General features: G+C 38.6%; 1 protein-coding gene across 1 annotated transcript in view; it reads left to right on the plus strand.

Moving 5' to 3' along the window:
* The window catches only part of GPR158 (G protein-coupled receptor 158), a 308,287-nt gene that overhangs the window by 255,995 nt on the left and 36,759 nt on the right, over positions 1–15,533 (plus strand). Inside the window, exon 6 of the mRNA XM_060095467.1 lies at positions 7,258–7,367. Within this exon, the coding sequence (XP_059951450.1) occupies positions 7,258–7,367 (110 nt within the window). The remainder of the gene's footprint in view (positions 1–7,257; positions 7,368–15,533) is intronic.

Genomic DNA, 15,533 nt, shown 5'->3' on the forward strand with positions numbered 1-15,533 from the left:
TAATTTGTATTAAGTATTTTTCTATTTCTTGTACTTTGAATCCAACTTTAGATATTTCGTTAAACATTTACAGGACATGCATTTTCACCCTAAATAAATTTCCTGTGGATGGAACCATATGTCTTGCCAAATATAGAAAAATAATTTAGAATACATTCAAGGACGTTGAATCTACTTATTTTTAAAGCAAATCTCGTATAAAAGTGCTTTAATATACTTAGTCCTGCTTAAATGATTCATTTCCAGCCTCCTAGTTCAAAAGATAGCAAACCTGGGTAGATTAAGTACTGGGTTTTAACACTAGAAATTTCCAAGTATTACTTTTGTGGACTGTCCTCCATCAAGATGAGATATAAGCTTCATTCTCCCTTGTTCAGTAAGGAGGGTTGGGAGCACAGTAAACCTGAGAGGGATGAGTGGGCCTGGAAAATATTTGACCAGCAGGACTTTTCCTTGTATGGAGCAGAAGGAAATTGTAGACGCGGTAGAGAAAGTCCTGAAAGCCCCAGGAGTCCCTCAAATCCTTACCAAAGGGCAGCTTCATCGACAAAAGTCTCACCACCGGCATCTGTCCCCGTGCTTCTGTTACCCAGGAACCTTTCTTTATAAATAAAACTGTTCATACACACCAACAGAAACCCCAATGCATGTAACACCTTCTTCACCTATAAAAGTGGTTTAATTCACAGCCAGTTTCACTGAACTGAAGCAAATAACACTTGACGAGTCAGTTAGGAAAGTGGAACTGCTGTGTCCAACACTATTAGGAAACTTGCTCAGATCCTTAAAATATCAGGCCTAAAACAGGAGCTTCACACCTTTCAGTGTCAGAGCTTCAGGTAAAGCAGCAGACTGTGCTGACTGCTGACGGTTCCACCTTCTAAGCATTATTCTTCCAGAAGCACCAGGCCTTGTACCTTCTGAGCAAACATAGCAGAGGTCAATTTTCTGCCTCTGGTGTTGTGTCTATATTTGCAAAGGAAAATTATTTTAAAATTTTCTTCTATTTTGTACATATTTGAAAAGACTGATAGCCTTTTCTCTGTGATTCTCTTTTCTTCCTCATTCATTGTGTTCAGTATCCAAAAGGTATAAGCAATCAAGCTGACTTCAAAACTAGCTTAAAAAATCACATTTGATGAAATGGGTGGATAATCTGTGCAGATATGTTTGGAATGAGGGGAATGCTCAGAAGGCTATTTCCAAAACAGCAATACTTTTAAAAATCACAGTGCCTAGAGCATCCCACCACTGAGATCAGCTGATTGAATTTTGTAAGCAACTGAAGAAACTTCCAGTGTTGAAGAGCCAAGTTGTTAAAATGCCCATAGGGGTACGTCCACCTTAGACCTTCACATTGAAGGCTTCCTCTCAACGAGATTGGGGGAAACAAATCTCTAGGTAGAGTATAGTGAGTTCCCAAGAGGCAATATTAAAGGTAAAAGAAAACCGGTGGTTTTGCTGTGACACGTTTTCTCTTGCTGGCCCCGAATGTCTCTTTTTCTCTCACCCCACCCTCCTAACCCTAACAGTTTATACACTGTGCTTATTCGCCCAGCACTTATGCATATTCTTTGGTCCTTAGATGGTTCACTTATATCCTGCTCCTCACACATTAAATAAAATATCTTAATATCTATCATTAGCCTCTAGTATTGGAAAGAAAACAGGAAAAGTTTTTCCTTGAAATATGTACTTTAGGCGGCTCTTCCAGTAAAGGAATTTTTTTATGGGTTTCCTATTTTGATAACCATAGGCAAATCAGTGGACCCCATTAAAATTAAGTCTCTATCTTTAAAATGGGGATAATAAAGTATATCTTGGACCTTAAATATAAGTAACGTGTCTAGCACAGTGATCAGTGGGTGGGCATGAGCAACTATTGTCATTTGTACAGAAAAATGACAGCTTTTAGTATTAACATCATTCCTAAATCTTCAGCTCAATGGCTTACTTTTTCTTCATTTCTTCTACTTAGGTCTTTTATGAAATGTGTTATTAACTTGGGATTTGGGAGGAGGTATTTATTTTACAATAATTTGTTATACATTTATATACATTATATTTAACAAGAAAAGGTTAAATACAGGGATGTGAAAAACATTGAAACATCTTAGCCTTGTTTTTGTTTTTTTCTCATTACAGATTATATTAACTAATACAAAGCTAGATCTGAATAAGATGTCTTAACAGGAAGCTTACACTCAGTATATCCAAAAATGAACTTACTATCTTTTCTCCTTCTTCACTTCCTCTCTCCCTCCCTTCCTTCTTTAATCTCATTCCTTCCACACTGGGTTACCTCCTATTACAACATACAGCACTAGAGAATAGGCATGCAATCATGAATAAGGCAGTTACAATCCCTGCCCTCATGTCTTACATGCTAGTAAGACACATTCAACAAAAGAATTACAGAAATAATTATATCAAAATAGATTTGATGAGTATGATGAAGGAAAGCTCAGAATTCAATACAAGTAAATACCGTGCAAGCGAGATGGAAACCTGACTTGGTCTGGGGGTGCTGGGGAGCATCATGGATGCCAACCCTGACCTGAGACCTGAAGGACGTGGTGGGAGTGGGGAGAGTTTTAAGCAGAGGTAACATAATTTTTTCAACTTATGCATCTTTTTCTTTTATCGGTTTCTTTTCAAACACGATCATCCTCCCAGTCATCCAGGCTTAAAATCTTTACATTATCTTTGACACTTTATTCTCTTTTGCCTCATCAAATAATCAGTTGATCAATTTTCTTGATTCAGCATCATCTTTTCCTCTATTCCCATGCGTGACTGAATTCCCACTCTCACTGTATTTGTTACATCTTTCTTTACCTTTTTCCTATAGCTTTATTTTTTCTTTCATTCAACAAATATTTCTGAACATTTCCTGTGTGCCGGGGCTCTGCTGGTGCCAGTGTTACAGAAGTTAACGTGATAAACATGGCCGTCCCAGCGCCTACCATCCAACATGGTGCCATGGGTCCAGTGCTGCCATAAGGCAGGGACAGTGTCCTAAACCACAGGCAAGGCTTTGTCCTCCTAGAGGAAGGGATATTCAGGCTGAGGCCTGCGGGTGAACAGGAGTAAGCCAGGTACAGCTGAGACTGTGGGGCTGTGTAAGGAACATCCAGTGAGAAGGGACAGCACATGCAAGGATTCGAGGGCTTGGATGGAGGAAAAGCAATGATGTAATAAAGGCAAGCTGCTGACAACCAGCTCGAATAATTTTGACTTTTTCATGGGAGCCAGTGAAAGGTTCTAGGCAGGAGAGTGAGGTGTCAGAAACATCACCCTAGCTGCCGTATGGGAGCTGGAGGAAAGAGGAATGGTGGAATAAGATATAAGAAGAGGGAAGAGGCTGGTGGGAAAGATGATGGATTGGGATTGCTTTTCTTTTTTCCAACTGGTCTTCTCACCTTCACTCTCCTTCACTCTCTTCTCCTTCCAAGGGCAACCAGTCTTCTTGCATGCTGCTACCAGAGTAACTTTCGGGAACACACTTCTGATCTCAACTCAAAGTTTAATGGCATGTCTGCTCTTGGAACAAAATCTGAATTCCTCACCCTGTTATTCAGAGTTAACAGTGAACTGGCCGCGTCTCTGCTTTGAAGCTTGATATTCTACACTCCCCTGGATGTCTTGCCGCTGTGCCTGTCTATACGCTCCACACTCTGAGGCATCCCCACAACCATGGCTCTGTCTCAGGCCCCCGTCCTCTTTCCTCTTTGCTTCCATACTTAAACCCACTCCTCCTTCATGCGCTCGCAGATGTCCAGCCTCCCGGAATAGCTTTGCTTGTTTCCACTGAGAGAAATTTCCCTTTTCTCTGAATCCTCAATATGATGCAGTTCATGGTATTATGGCATTTGTCATCTCCCCACATGGTAGAACTATTTGGAGAGGCAAGCCAGTGCAGCTCTTATGAGCATGAACTCTGGAACCAAACCACCTGGATTCAGATCCCAGCTCTGACACTTCCTAGCTGTTGTGGCCCTGAGCATATCACTTAAATTCTCTGTGCCTCATTTCTCTTCTATAAAATAAAAGTCCCTACTTCATAAGGTATTGTGAGAATTAAATGTGCAAATAATGCAAAAATGTATAAGTTAGTATCTAGCAATAATGCTGGATAAGTATGTGGTATGATCATGCCAGTATTTTTATCATTTACATGTAACATCCACTCTTCTAAATGATCACTTGAGGACCTAATCTGCATCGGATTTACTTTTATGGCTTCTAAATCCCTTACCGCCTCATGCAGAGTAAATAACTAGTGAACGTGTAAGTTAGAGTCACAAAGACCAGTGAACCCTAATGGGACTTTTCAAATAGTTTGTTTTGAAGATAATATTGTATTTATTAAATTAACTAAAATAGATCATTGAGCAAGTATTTTACATATAAATGTAAAGCACATAGGATTTTACATTTGATTCAGGGAGAGACCCCTACAGATAGCTATAATATAAGGTAGAAAAAATATACAGTCCAAAAGTGATTATAAGAATTCAAAAGGAGTGGCTAGAAGCATTAGTAAGAATTCATTGAATTCATGAGATGCAATTATACTGCATTGCAGGGGTAACGTTTAGAACAAAGCATTCATAAATCAACTCTCATAATAATATTAGCCAATACTTACTGAATACTAACTGTAGCAGACACTATGTGTATTGCACTGAAACTTCAAAACAGTCCCATCTGCAAGTATTATTGCTGTGTTCATTTTACAAATGGGAGAACTGAGGCATAGCAAGGCAATGTCTGTCAAAGTCATACAACTAATAAAGAATAGATCCAGGATTGGACCCAGGGAGACTGGATTCAGAGCCTGTATTCTCCACCACCACACTGCAAAATTGAGAGTTCTACTTCACTATTTGCTGAACTGTTTCTAATATGTTTTTATTAAGTTCACTGGAATTTTGTTTTCTATTACTTTTTAAACTTGTACCTGTTATTCTTTCATTTATTTCTGACCGACTCAATCTTTCACTTACAGTAACAAGTCCTCAGATTCTTTATCTGTGAAATAGCAATTCTTTCTTTCAAAATAAAAAAATCATGCAGACGTCTATAGTATAGTTGTTCACCTTTGCTTATTCATTCTCTTAGTTGTTGCTTGTTGTGAAATAGAAAAGTTTGCAATAAGTCTCAGGCTTTTGCAGCCCCCAGGAATCCACTGTGCTGGAATAATCTCTAAAGCCATTTCTAGTGGAAATATGTGAGATTTTATATATTCTAGACTTTAGGTTCCTATCTCTCTAGTTTCTAATCTATCATTTCTCTCTGCCACGAGAAGGAACACTTATGCTTCCCTAATCCCTTAATCTTATATCAAGTTTTCTCTATTTTTCTTTCCCATAGTTTTCTTTCTCTAGTTTTCCCTTCTTCCTTGAGCTCCAATTCCTTAGTAAACAGTACAGCTTACTTTGCAGAACTCATAATTACCACTGGACCCTTGTGCATAGGAACTATGTCTAAAACATATGAGCTAAAACTTAGAATACAAAGTTACAGAATTTTAACTTGTTTTGTGAAAATAGAAAATAAAAGAAAGGTTTTGTATCAAGTTTTGGATGCAGTTTCCTGGTAGATTAAATTCTGAAATCAAATCTTTATCTCTGTCTTCAGCATAGACTTAGCGAATTAGAAAATTAAGGACAAGTACTATATACACACAGAGGAACATTATCTCCTGTCCACGTCTATTTTTTACCTTATTCTCGACACTTTTGTCCAGTCTTTTCTCCAGTCCTTGAGAATTTAATCATAATGGTCTTGTCAATGCTTAATTTAATACTTTAATATAGTAGAAATATTAGAGAGATGCCAGCATAGAGTTATAGGTAATGTCATGCTTGGTACTGCTGGAGAGTGGGGCTCCAATTGTCAGATATCAGCAAGAAAATGTCAGCACCCACCCCATCTCCCCCAGCTATGCTTTCTGTTTTCCAGTATTCACATCTTTGGGATGAAAAACCAAAATAACACTGGAGATTTTAGGAGTGGGCATACTTTTCTGTTACGATGACCTTATGCTCAGCAGAATCAGTTCAGGCCAGCTGCTCCAGCAGAAGAATGCAAGGCCACATTTTTCAACGGCATTAATCCTTTAGCAGGTCCAAACCATTTCCTAATGAGGGCTTGCTCAAAACCACGCAGTAGCAGTTGTGCATACTGTGCTTTCACAGGACTTTTGACCATCCCCCAGAGTTGGCCACTTGTTCCTTTGTGTCCCATGGAGCCTGCACACATGTTTATCACAGCACCTATATTTATTTATTTATATTTAATTAATTAATTAATTAATTTTATTTTTGGCTGCGTTGGGTCTTCGCTGCTGCGTGCGGGCTTTCTCTAGTTGCGGTGAGCAGGCTTCTCATTGCGGTGGCTTCTCTTGTGGAGCCACGAGTTCTAGGTGCGCAGGCTTCAGTAGTTGTTGAACACGGGCTTCAGTAGTTGCGGCTCACGGGCTCTAGAGCGCAGTCTCAGTTGCTGTGGTGCACAGGCTTAGTTGCTCCGTGGCATGTGGGATCTTCCCGGATCAGGGCTTGAACCCATGTCCCCTGCATTGGCAGGCGGATTCTTAACCACTGCGACACCAGGGAAGCCTCCAATTTCTTCTTTATATGGCTCTCTTCCCTTTCTTATTGGCCTTTGTACCCATAGCATCTAGTATATTGCCTGGCTCATGATAAATGCTTAATTAATATTTGTTGAGTGAAAACTCTGGAGTGAGAAGCGAGGAGTTACTGAAGTAATGGAGCCAAGTACTAAGTGAGGTAATAAACATGGAGTGATAGATGATGGGGGGATGGGATGGGGTGCAGTACAGGATAATCCTCTTAGGCTATTTCAGACAGGGGAAAGGTATTGCCGGAAGTGTGGAGCAGGAATAGGCACGGCTCCAGCTGAGAAAGGCAGTGGAAGCTCGCCTGGCTGGCCCATCTGGGGAAATAAAGGAGAGTGAAGCTTGGACATACCAAAAATTTAGAGGCAATTGCTAGAAACTCCTGAAAGCTAGAATTAAAGACTTTAGATCTGATATGAAAACAATAAGGAGACTCTATAGTTCTTTGTTTTGGACAAAGAATGATCAAAATAATATTTTAGAGTTTTATTCAAATAAATATGTTCTCATGTCAAAATTCATAGTATTAAACATCAGACTGTGAAATACTGATTTTAATCTGTGGGTCATCAGCTGATCCTGAAGTTCTCTTTCTTTCTCTTCTCATCCCACAGGTTGTTATTTTGTACTTTGACCCAAGCACATTTCGCTGCATTCTCCTAAGATGGGTCCGTCTTCTTGGTTTTGCTACTGTTTATGGAACTGTCACTCTCAAGCTTCACAGGTATATTATGTTTTATTAGTTTTCATTCCCATGGGAGGATCACAGTGTTTGGTTTAGCATGTAATTGTAAGCTCAATCAGCCACTTAAATGGTTAAATTTCAGAAATTTAGATAGGAAGATGATATATATTTTTCATTTTCAAGACAATATTCTTCAGGATTCTCTAGGAAAGTCTTTAATACAATTGAATTTGAACAACATGCTTTAATAGAATGTGCTATTGGTTATGGAAAGGTTAATTCTGAATAAAAAATAAATTTAGCATGAATGTGAAACAGTATTTACTAGCTAAGAACAGGAAGAAATACAAAGACAATATAGCTGAAATAATAATCCAAGTCCAGAGCTACCAAAGAATCCTGTATAGTAGAATTCAGCAATATGCTTAGCTGACAAAAGCTATTCTCCTCCATTCCCGAGTTCCACGCCCCAGGGTAATCCCACTGATATTCTCTGGATGAATTTCCAAAAAATAGTATTCTTGGTTTCCCTCCTTAACCAGTAGGCTCCAGTGATTATCAGCCTTATAAATTGGAGAACACTGTAAATTCCCTTATACTTTAGTTTCAAAATCACCTACTTCTAAGAAGTATATGATAAGTACTAGGAAGAAAGATGCAATAAAATAAATTACCTATCCAGACATGCTGGGGATAGCTGGAAGTGATTCCAGGGCTTTCCCGTGCCTCCTCTTTCCAAGTTTTCTCAGTGTAGTGGTGCCAAAGGGCATAGGAGATAAAGTATAAATCTCTCCTGCAGGATAACACCGTAGTTCTATAGAGGAAACCTTTTATGCTGATCAGCTTTACAGCTGTTTTAATAGTCACAGTAAGCCATTCATATTTTCATGCTAATTTGACCATAAGTATTTCTCAATAAATGTATCTTGATATGACTCATAAAACAGTTTATCTTAGATGCCATAATATGTGTCATATTTGTCTTTAAATGCCACCCCTTCACCCTTTCTTGAAATGTGATCCTTATACTCTCCATTACACAAGCATCTCCATTTCTTTTACTATTTTTTTGTACTTATTTTAATAACTGGGAATGCTCCGGATTATCTTTTTGGAACATATGTAAATGTCTTTAACTCTCAAGATCCTTCCTTATATATGTCATATAGTACAAAGTTTATCGGACTGGACTTCAGGAGGTCCAGTTTAAATCTCAGTTTAGCCTAGGAAATCATAGCCCTCTATTTACTACAAAAAGAAATGATTAGACTAATCCCTAATGGTCTTTCTGAGGCTCACTTTATTCTTTCCACATCACAGCACATTTTGCTCTTGGGTCCTGTTCTTTAAGTACTTTCCGGTTTCCATTCCTTACATGATAACTATTTTTCAGCTGGTGCTCGCTAAAGGAAATGAGAAATCATTGACAGCCTATAATGGACAGTAAGACTTCTGGAATTCCCAGAAGAATGGGTGGCCTCTTGAGACTTGAGAATGACCTCTCTCCCTACGAGTCTAGCCCTTAGCATCTATTGGGTCCTCTATTATATTATACAGTTTCCGTATGTAATTATCTTCTTCATTTTTACCTAATTTACCTTCTCCTTGAAGTGGGGTCATTCACAAATGAATCCCCAGCTCTTAGCACAATGAATGACACATGGCAGGTGCTTAATGCATAATAGTTGATAAGTGAATGAATGAAAATGTCAGATGCAGACTTGGAAGCTGCTTCCCACAGTTCCCTCCACACATAAAGCATTCCTATTTCCCTGAATCACTGTGCATTCTCAAGTGCCTGAAACAATGACACTGCGGTCTGTGAGGGGCTGTTTGTGGGACAAAAACACAGTATTAAATAACACTGAATCACAGAGTAAGAAAATTCCTTCCATTCAGGTTCTCTTTCTATCCCTCTGATTATTTCCAGGAGAAAAAATAGTTTGGAAATAGTAGGTCTTTAACACCTGCTGAACAGTTGCTAATTTTCCTTTACAACAAAGAGTGGATCAAGCTTCAGGCTCAGAGCTTCCCACTGCAATACTATCTAGATGAAATTTATTATCTTTATTTCACTGTATTTATTTTCATAGCTACATTCTATTTATGGATTATCTACCAGTTTTTCATTGAAAGTAGCAATATAAAATATTTTTCTTTAAAATATTTTAAAGATTTTTTTTGATGTGGACCATTTTTAAAGTTTTATCAAATTTGTTGCAACACTGCTTTTGCTTTACGTTTTGGCTGCAAGGCATGTGGGATTTTAGCTCCCCGACCAGGGATCGAACCTGCACCCCCTGCATTGGAAGGCGAAGTCCCAACCACTGGACCGCCAGGGAAGTCCCTTTAAAATATTTTAAAGCAATAAATAGAAGTTGATTTAAAGAAAATATTAGTTGGTACACAGATACAGGCAGAAATCTTGAGGGTGGCATGATTGGGATTTGAGAAACTAGATTACTAGATTACTTCATCATTCTTTTCTTTATTTTAAAGACTGTAATTAAAACGATTTTCTCTCCGACTGTGTGTCTCTAGAAGTCATTGCAGTGAAGAATTACCTACTGAAGGCTTAAATCGAGTGGAAACTATTTCTAATTTAATGAGCTGAATTATTCTTATCCTGTCTGAACCATATGGCTGTATATTATATTGTTGTTCCATATTGTTTAAATTTAACTGATTCCAATATTGTTTACGTCTATAAACTGAAGAATCAGCATCTCAGAGGAACGTGAGCAACCTGATGCAAGTGACTGGCTGAACCAGTATTCCTCATCCTTGGTGCTGCATCTTGCCCATTTAATGTATTCAGATACTTGTTAAGTGAATGAATGGGTGGAAGGTTATAGTGAATGGAGCTGCAGGGATGTCTTTGGTTGATATCTCTTATAGTCCAGCAACATGTTGTCCTCAAGAAAGGACTTTGAAGATTTTGTAGTAACATGATAGAGAGGAAAGACATAAATCTTTACAAATCCAAATTTGAATTTCAGTTCTGCCACTAATAACTTATACAACCAAGAAGAAATTATTTTAGCTTCTGAGAATCACTTCTCACCTCACCTGTAGAGTTGCTGTAAATCTTAAACATGATTGAAATATTTGTAAAATATGTCAAGTAGGGGGTTTTGGTTGCAAACCACAGACACTGAGGATGGCTAAATTAAGCAAAAAAAGGAATTGATTGGAAGGATATGGAGAAGGTCACAGACTTGAAGAGAAAGCTAAAGAACCAGGCTTTGTCAGACCTGACCCAAGGTAGCTTGAGGGATCAAGGTAGCCTGAGCTAAGGGATAAAGTCCCTTGAATGCTATATTCTCATTTTTATAAGAACTTAATTTTTTATTTCAAATTCGTTTTAAAAAGTAATACCTCGAGCTTCCCTGGTGGCGCAGTGGTTGAGAGTCCGCCTGCCGATGCAGGGGACATGGGTTCGTGCCCCGGTCCGGGAGGATCCCACATGCCGCGGAGCGGCTGGGCCCGTGAGCCATGGCCGCTGAGCCTGCACATCCGGAGCCTGTGCTCCGCAACGGGAGAGGCCACAACAGTGAGAGGCCCGCGTACCGGAAAAAAAAAAAAAAAAAAAAGTAATACCTCTCTAGGCAGAAAATTCTAAGGCAATTATCAGTACTGATAAATAAAGTGACTGTTGTAGTCCCTTGAGAATAGGATAAGCAGGAAACACCTGAGTTCTTGTTTTATTTCAGCCATTTCCCTCAAGACTTGGTAAAATTGTTTAACATTTCTTTTTCTCTTTCCTGATCTCTCACTGATCAATTTTAGTGTTTACAGAACTCCAGTAGCTCTGAAAACTTGAAGAAAATATGAAAACGGAATAGGATCTCAGTCTGTCACTAGAAATGATACTGTTAGCCTAGGATGGGAACTTGAGGGTTTCATTCACTTTTGTCAAATCTTCCACCTTTTTCTTTAGTGGTCTCTCCCCACATTTGAGAGTCATACAGCCAAAGACTACCATACCAATCCAAAGGAAAATTGCAAGTCTTTTGTTTATTAACAGTGCAATACAGAGGTGTAACAAGTTAGGGGAGGGTGGTGAAAGTGGTCCAGTCCTTCAGGGAGGAGTATTTTATCACTGACATTGTTTAGAATCACCAGCACATGCTGATGATAAAAAACAGAACAGCTTTGAGTTGTCATTTTTATTGCCTTAAATTCTCTACAGACATTATTACCTGCACCCAGGGCAGACAAGTCCCACCGCCCCACCTCACTGGCAGGCCATTCATGCAATGCAATTTATTTGAACCTGAAACTGTTTGTTTCTCTTTGGAGAAAGAAAGAAAGGAGAATCGGACAGGTTTTAGCTGGCTCAGTATGGATCATAAGGAAAAATAGAGCTGAAATAGGCAAAAATGAAGAAGTTTCATTTATAAAAAGAGTTTCCTTCAGTAACCATAGATATGTTTGACTGAGTACATTAATGATGTAGGACAGATCTAAACATCTGGCATGTCCATGCATGGGTGGGTTCACAGAATACTTGGTATAGGTTGGTTGGTTGGTCGTTGGTTGGTTTTAAGAAACCTAGAAAGGCAATATCTCTAGGCTCAGAAAATCTGAGTATATTATCAGGAGGAAAAATGAGGAACTGTTTTAAATGAAAGGGGGTAGAGAGAGATTAAGAAACTTAATGCTAGAAGAACATTTTCCTATTCCCTGTAATATGATTTCTGAAAACAAATTGGCTTTTCCTTTTTCTAAGGCTAATCAAGAAAAAACAAAAGACTTTTCTGTACTATATTTAAAACAAGTATTTAAGCAGGCTGCAAAAAAACCTTCTTCTGGCTCTGGCCTAGGGATTTTCATTTCATGCATTATTCAGTACTGCTCGCTCTGGATACAGTGCAATTTGTAGCAGTTTTCTCTACTGCACTCATTAGCACCAAATATTTACACTTTGTGGGAACAGATAGATAGATAGATAGATAGTTTTGTTTCCTAGTAAATTTTTTTATTGAAGTATGGTTGATTTACAGTGATGTATTAATTTCTGCTGTACAGCAAAGTGATTCAGTTATACATATCTACATTCTTTTTTATACTCTTTCCCATAATGGTTTATCACAGGATATTGAATATAATTCCCTGTGCTATACAGTAAGACCTTGCAGTTTATCCATTCTGTATATAATAGCTTACATCTGCTGACCCCTGCCTCCCACTCCACCCCTCCCACTATTAAATTTTGAAAGTGACTGGAAGATATTTATATTTATTTATTTTATGTATTCTTTTAAAGATATATAAAATACAGTAAGATACTTTAAATTTTTTAAAAGGCAAAAGGAAGAAAATCTTTTTATCCATTTTCCCAATAACTAATGATGTTGAGATTATTTTCAGGTGTTTATTGGTCATTTATACATCACTTTAGAGAAATGTCTATTCAGGGTCTTTGGCCTTTTTTTTTTTTTTTTCTGCGGTATGCGGGCCTCTCACTGTTGTGGCCTCTCCCGTTGCGGAGCACAGGCTCCGGACGTGCAAGCTCAGCGGCCATGGCTCACGGGCCCAGCCGCTCCGCGGCATGTGGGATCTTTCCGGACCGGGGAACGAACCCGTGTCCCCTGCATCTGCAGGCGGACTCTCAACCACTGCGCCACCAGGGAAGCCCTATTTTTTTTTTTAATAAATTTTTATTTATTTATTTTATTTTGGCTGTGTTGTGTCTTCGTTTCTGTGTGAGGGCTTTCTCTAGTTGCGGCGAGCAGGGGCCACTCTTCATCGCGGTGCGCAGGCCTCTGTTGTTGCGGAGCACAAGCACCAGACGCGCAGGCTCAGTAGTTGTGGCGCACGGGCTTAGTTGCTCCGCGGCATGTGGGATCTTCCCAGACCAGGGCCCGAACCCGTGTCCCTGCATTAGCAGGCAGATACTCAACCACTGCGCCACCAGGGAAGCCCCCTTTGGCCATTTTTTAATTGGGTTTTTTGTCTTTTTGTGTTGCATTGTATGAGTTCCTATATATTCTGGATCTGAGACCCTTATCAGATAAGTTATTTGAAAATATTTTCTCCGATTCTGTGGGTTTTCTTTTTTACTTTCTTGATGGTGTGCTTTGATGCACAAATTTTTTATTTTTATGCAGTTCAGTTTATCTATTTTTTTCTCTTGTTACATATGCCTTGGTATGATATTTAAGAAACTATTGCCTAATTTCAGATCAGGAAGATTTATACCTCTGTTTTGTTCTAAGCATTTTATAGTTTTAGTTCTTACATTTGGGTCTTTGGTTCATTTGGAATTAATTTTGTATATTATGTGAGGTAGAGGTCTAAATTCATTCTTCTGCATTTGGATATACACTTGTCCTTAGGACCATTTGTTTAAAAGATTTATTTTTTGGTCACTTGTGGGATCTTAGTTCCCCGACCAGGGATTGAACCCGAGGCCACGGCAGTGAAAGCACCTAGTCCTAACAACTGGACTGCCAGGGAACGCCCTTTTTTATTGAATAGATTTTTTTTAAGATCATTTTTTCTTTATTTAATGGTCTTGGCAGTGTTGTCAAAAATCAATTGACTGGAGATATAGAGGTTTATTTCTAGATGATCAGTCTTATTCCATTGTTCTGTATGTCTACCATTATGCTAGTACCACACTGTTTTGTTAAATTGACTTGAACCTGTAGATCAATTTAGGGAATAATGCCGTCTTAGCAATATTAAGTCTTTCAATCCATGAACACAGAATGTCTTTCCATTTCTTTAGATCTTTTAAAATTTCTTTCAGTGATGTTGTATAGATTTCAGCATACACATCTTTTACCTCCTTGGTTAAATTTACCCCTAGGTATTTTTTTGATGCTATAGTAAATGGAGCTGTTTAGTCAATTTCATTTTCAGATAGCTCATCGCTAGTATATAAAGATAAAACTGATTTTTTAATGTTGAGCTTGTATCCTACAACTTCACTGAATGTGGTTTTTAGCTCAGATTGTGTGTGTGTGTGTGTGTGTGTGTGTGTGTGTGTGTGTGTGTGTTCTTTAGGGTTTTCCATATATAAGATCATGTCATCTACTAACAGAGACGGTTTTACTTCTCCCATTCCAATATGGATGCATTTTATTTCTTTTTCTTGACCAATTACTCTGGCTAAAACTTTTGGTACAATGATGGATAGAAGTGGTGAGAGCAGACATTCTTTCCTTGTTTCTGATATCAGAAGAGATAATCCACAAGTTCCTTCTAGCTCTATATTTGACTTGCAACAGTCCTGTAACCCTTCCTTCTTCCTTTATTTTTTCATCATTCTGCCTTATTCTATCTACTTACAGTCAGGTCAAAAGAAAGGAAGATTAGGGCTTCCCTGGTGGCGCAGTGGTTGAGAGTCCGCCTGCCGATGCAGGGGACACGGGTTCGTGCCCCGGTCTGGGAAGATCCCACATGCCGCGGAGCGGCTAGGCCCGTGAGCCATGGCTGCTGGGCCTGCATGTCCAGAGCCTGTGCTCCGCAACGGGAGAGGCCACAGCAGTGAGAAGCCCACGTAATGCAAAAAAAAAAAAAAAAAAAAAAAAGAAAGGAAGATTAGTATGATATATGAGAGCACAAGCAGGTCACTGAAATGGACAAAAATACCCATATTTGGGAAGCTGAGTTGTGACTTTTCCTTCTTACAAATAGCAATAACTTAAGATAGTCACAACAGTTTTACTGAACTTCATTTCTGATAAATGTTAACAATCTATTTCTGCCTAGGTGCTGCCAATCCTTTTTAATATATACCTAACATCTACCCAGTGACCAAGAAGCAGCTTTAGGTTACTTCTGAAAATGAAATTTTAGAAATTGTTGAAAAGCTTAATAAACATGAGGGCTTGTGACCATTTAAAGGAAACTGAGAGGGAGTGACTTCAGCCCTTTTTGTGTTGTTCACTCTTAAAGCTCTTTTGTCAAGAATTGAGTGGCTTTATATTTATAAAAGAAAATAACCACCTCCTACTTTTCATCAGAAAGCATTTATTCTCTGGAGTTTCTAAGAAAGTAGTAAAATGTATAGAAATTCAAGTCTAATGGAGAACTTCAAGACTTTAGGATTATTCCGATTAATTTAATAGAACAGAAGACTAGATCGCTTGAGGATGTATATGTTTATTCCCGTTTAGTACACAAAAAAGATGCTGCTAAATCACAAACAGATGCAGATGTTCTGAAAATGGAAAACTTTCTGTTACTAGAGGC

The sequence above is a fragment of the Mesoplodon densirostris genome, chromosome 4 (genome assembly GCF_025265405.1).
Source record: "Mesoplodon densirostris isolate mMesDen1 chromosome 4, mMesDen1 primary haplotype, whole genome shotgun sequence".
NCBI lineage: Eukaryota > Metazoa > Chordata > Mammalia > Artiodactyla > Ziphiidae > Mesoplodon > Mesoplodon densirostris.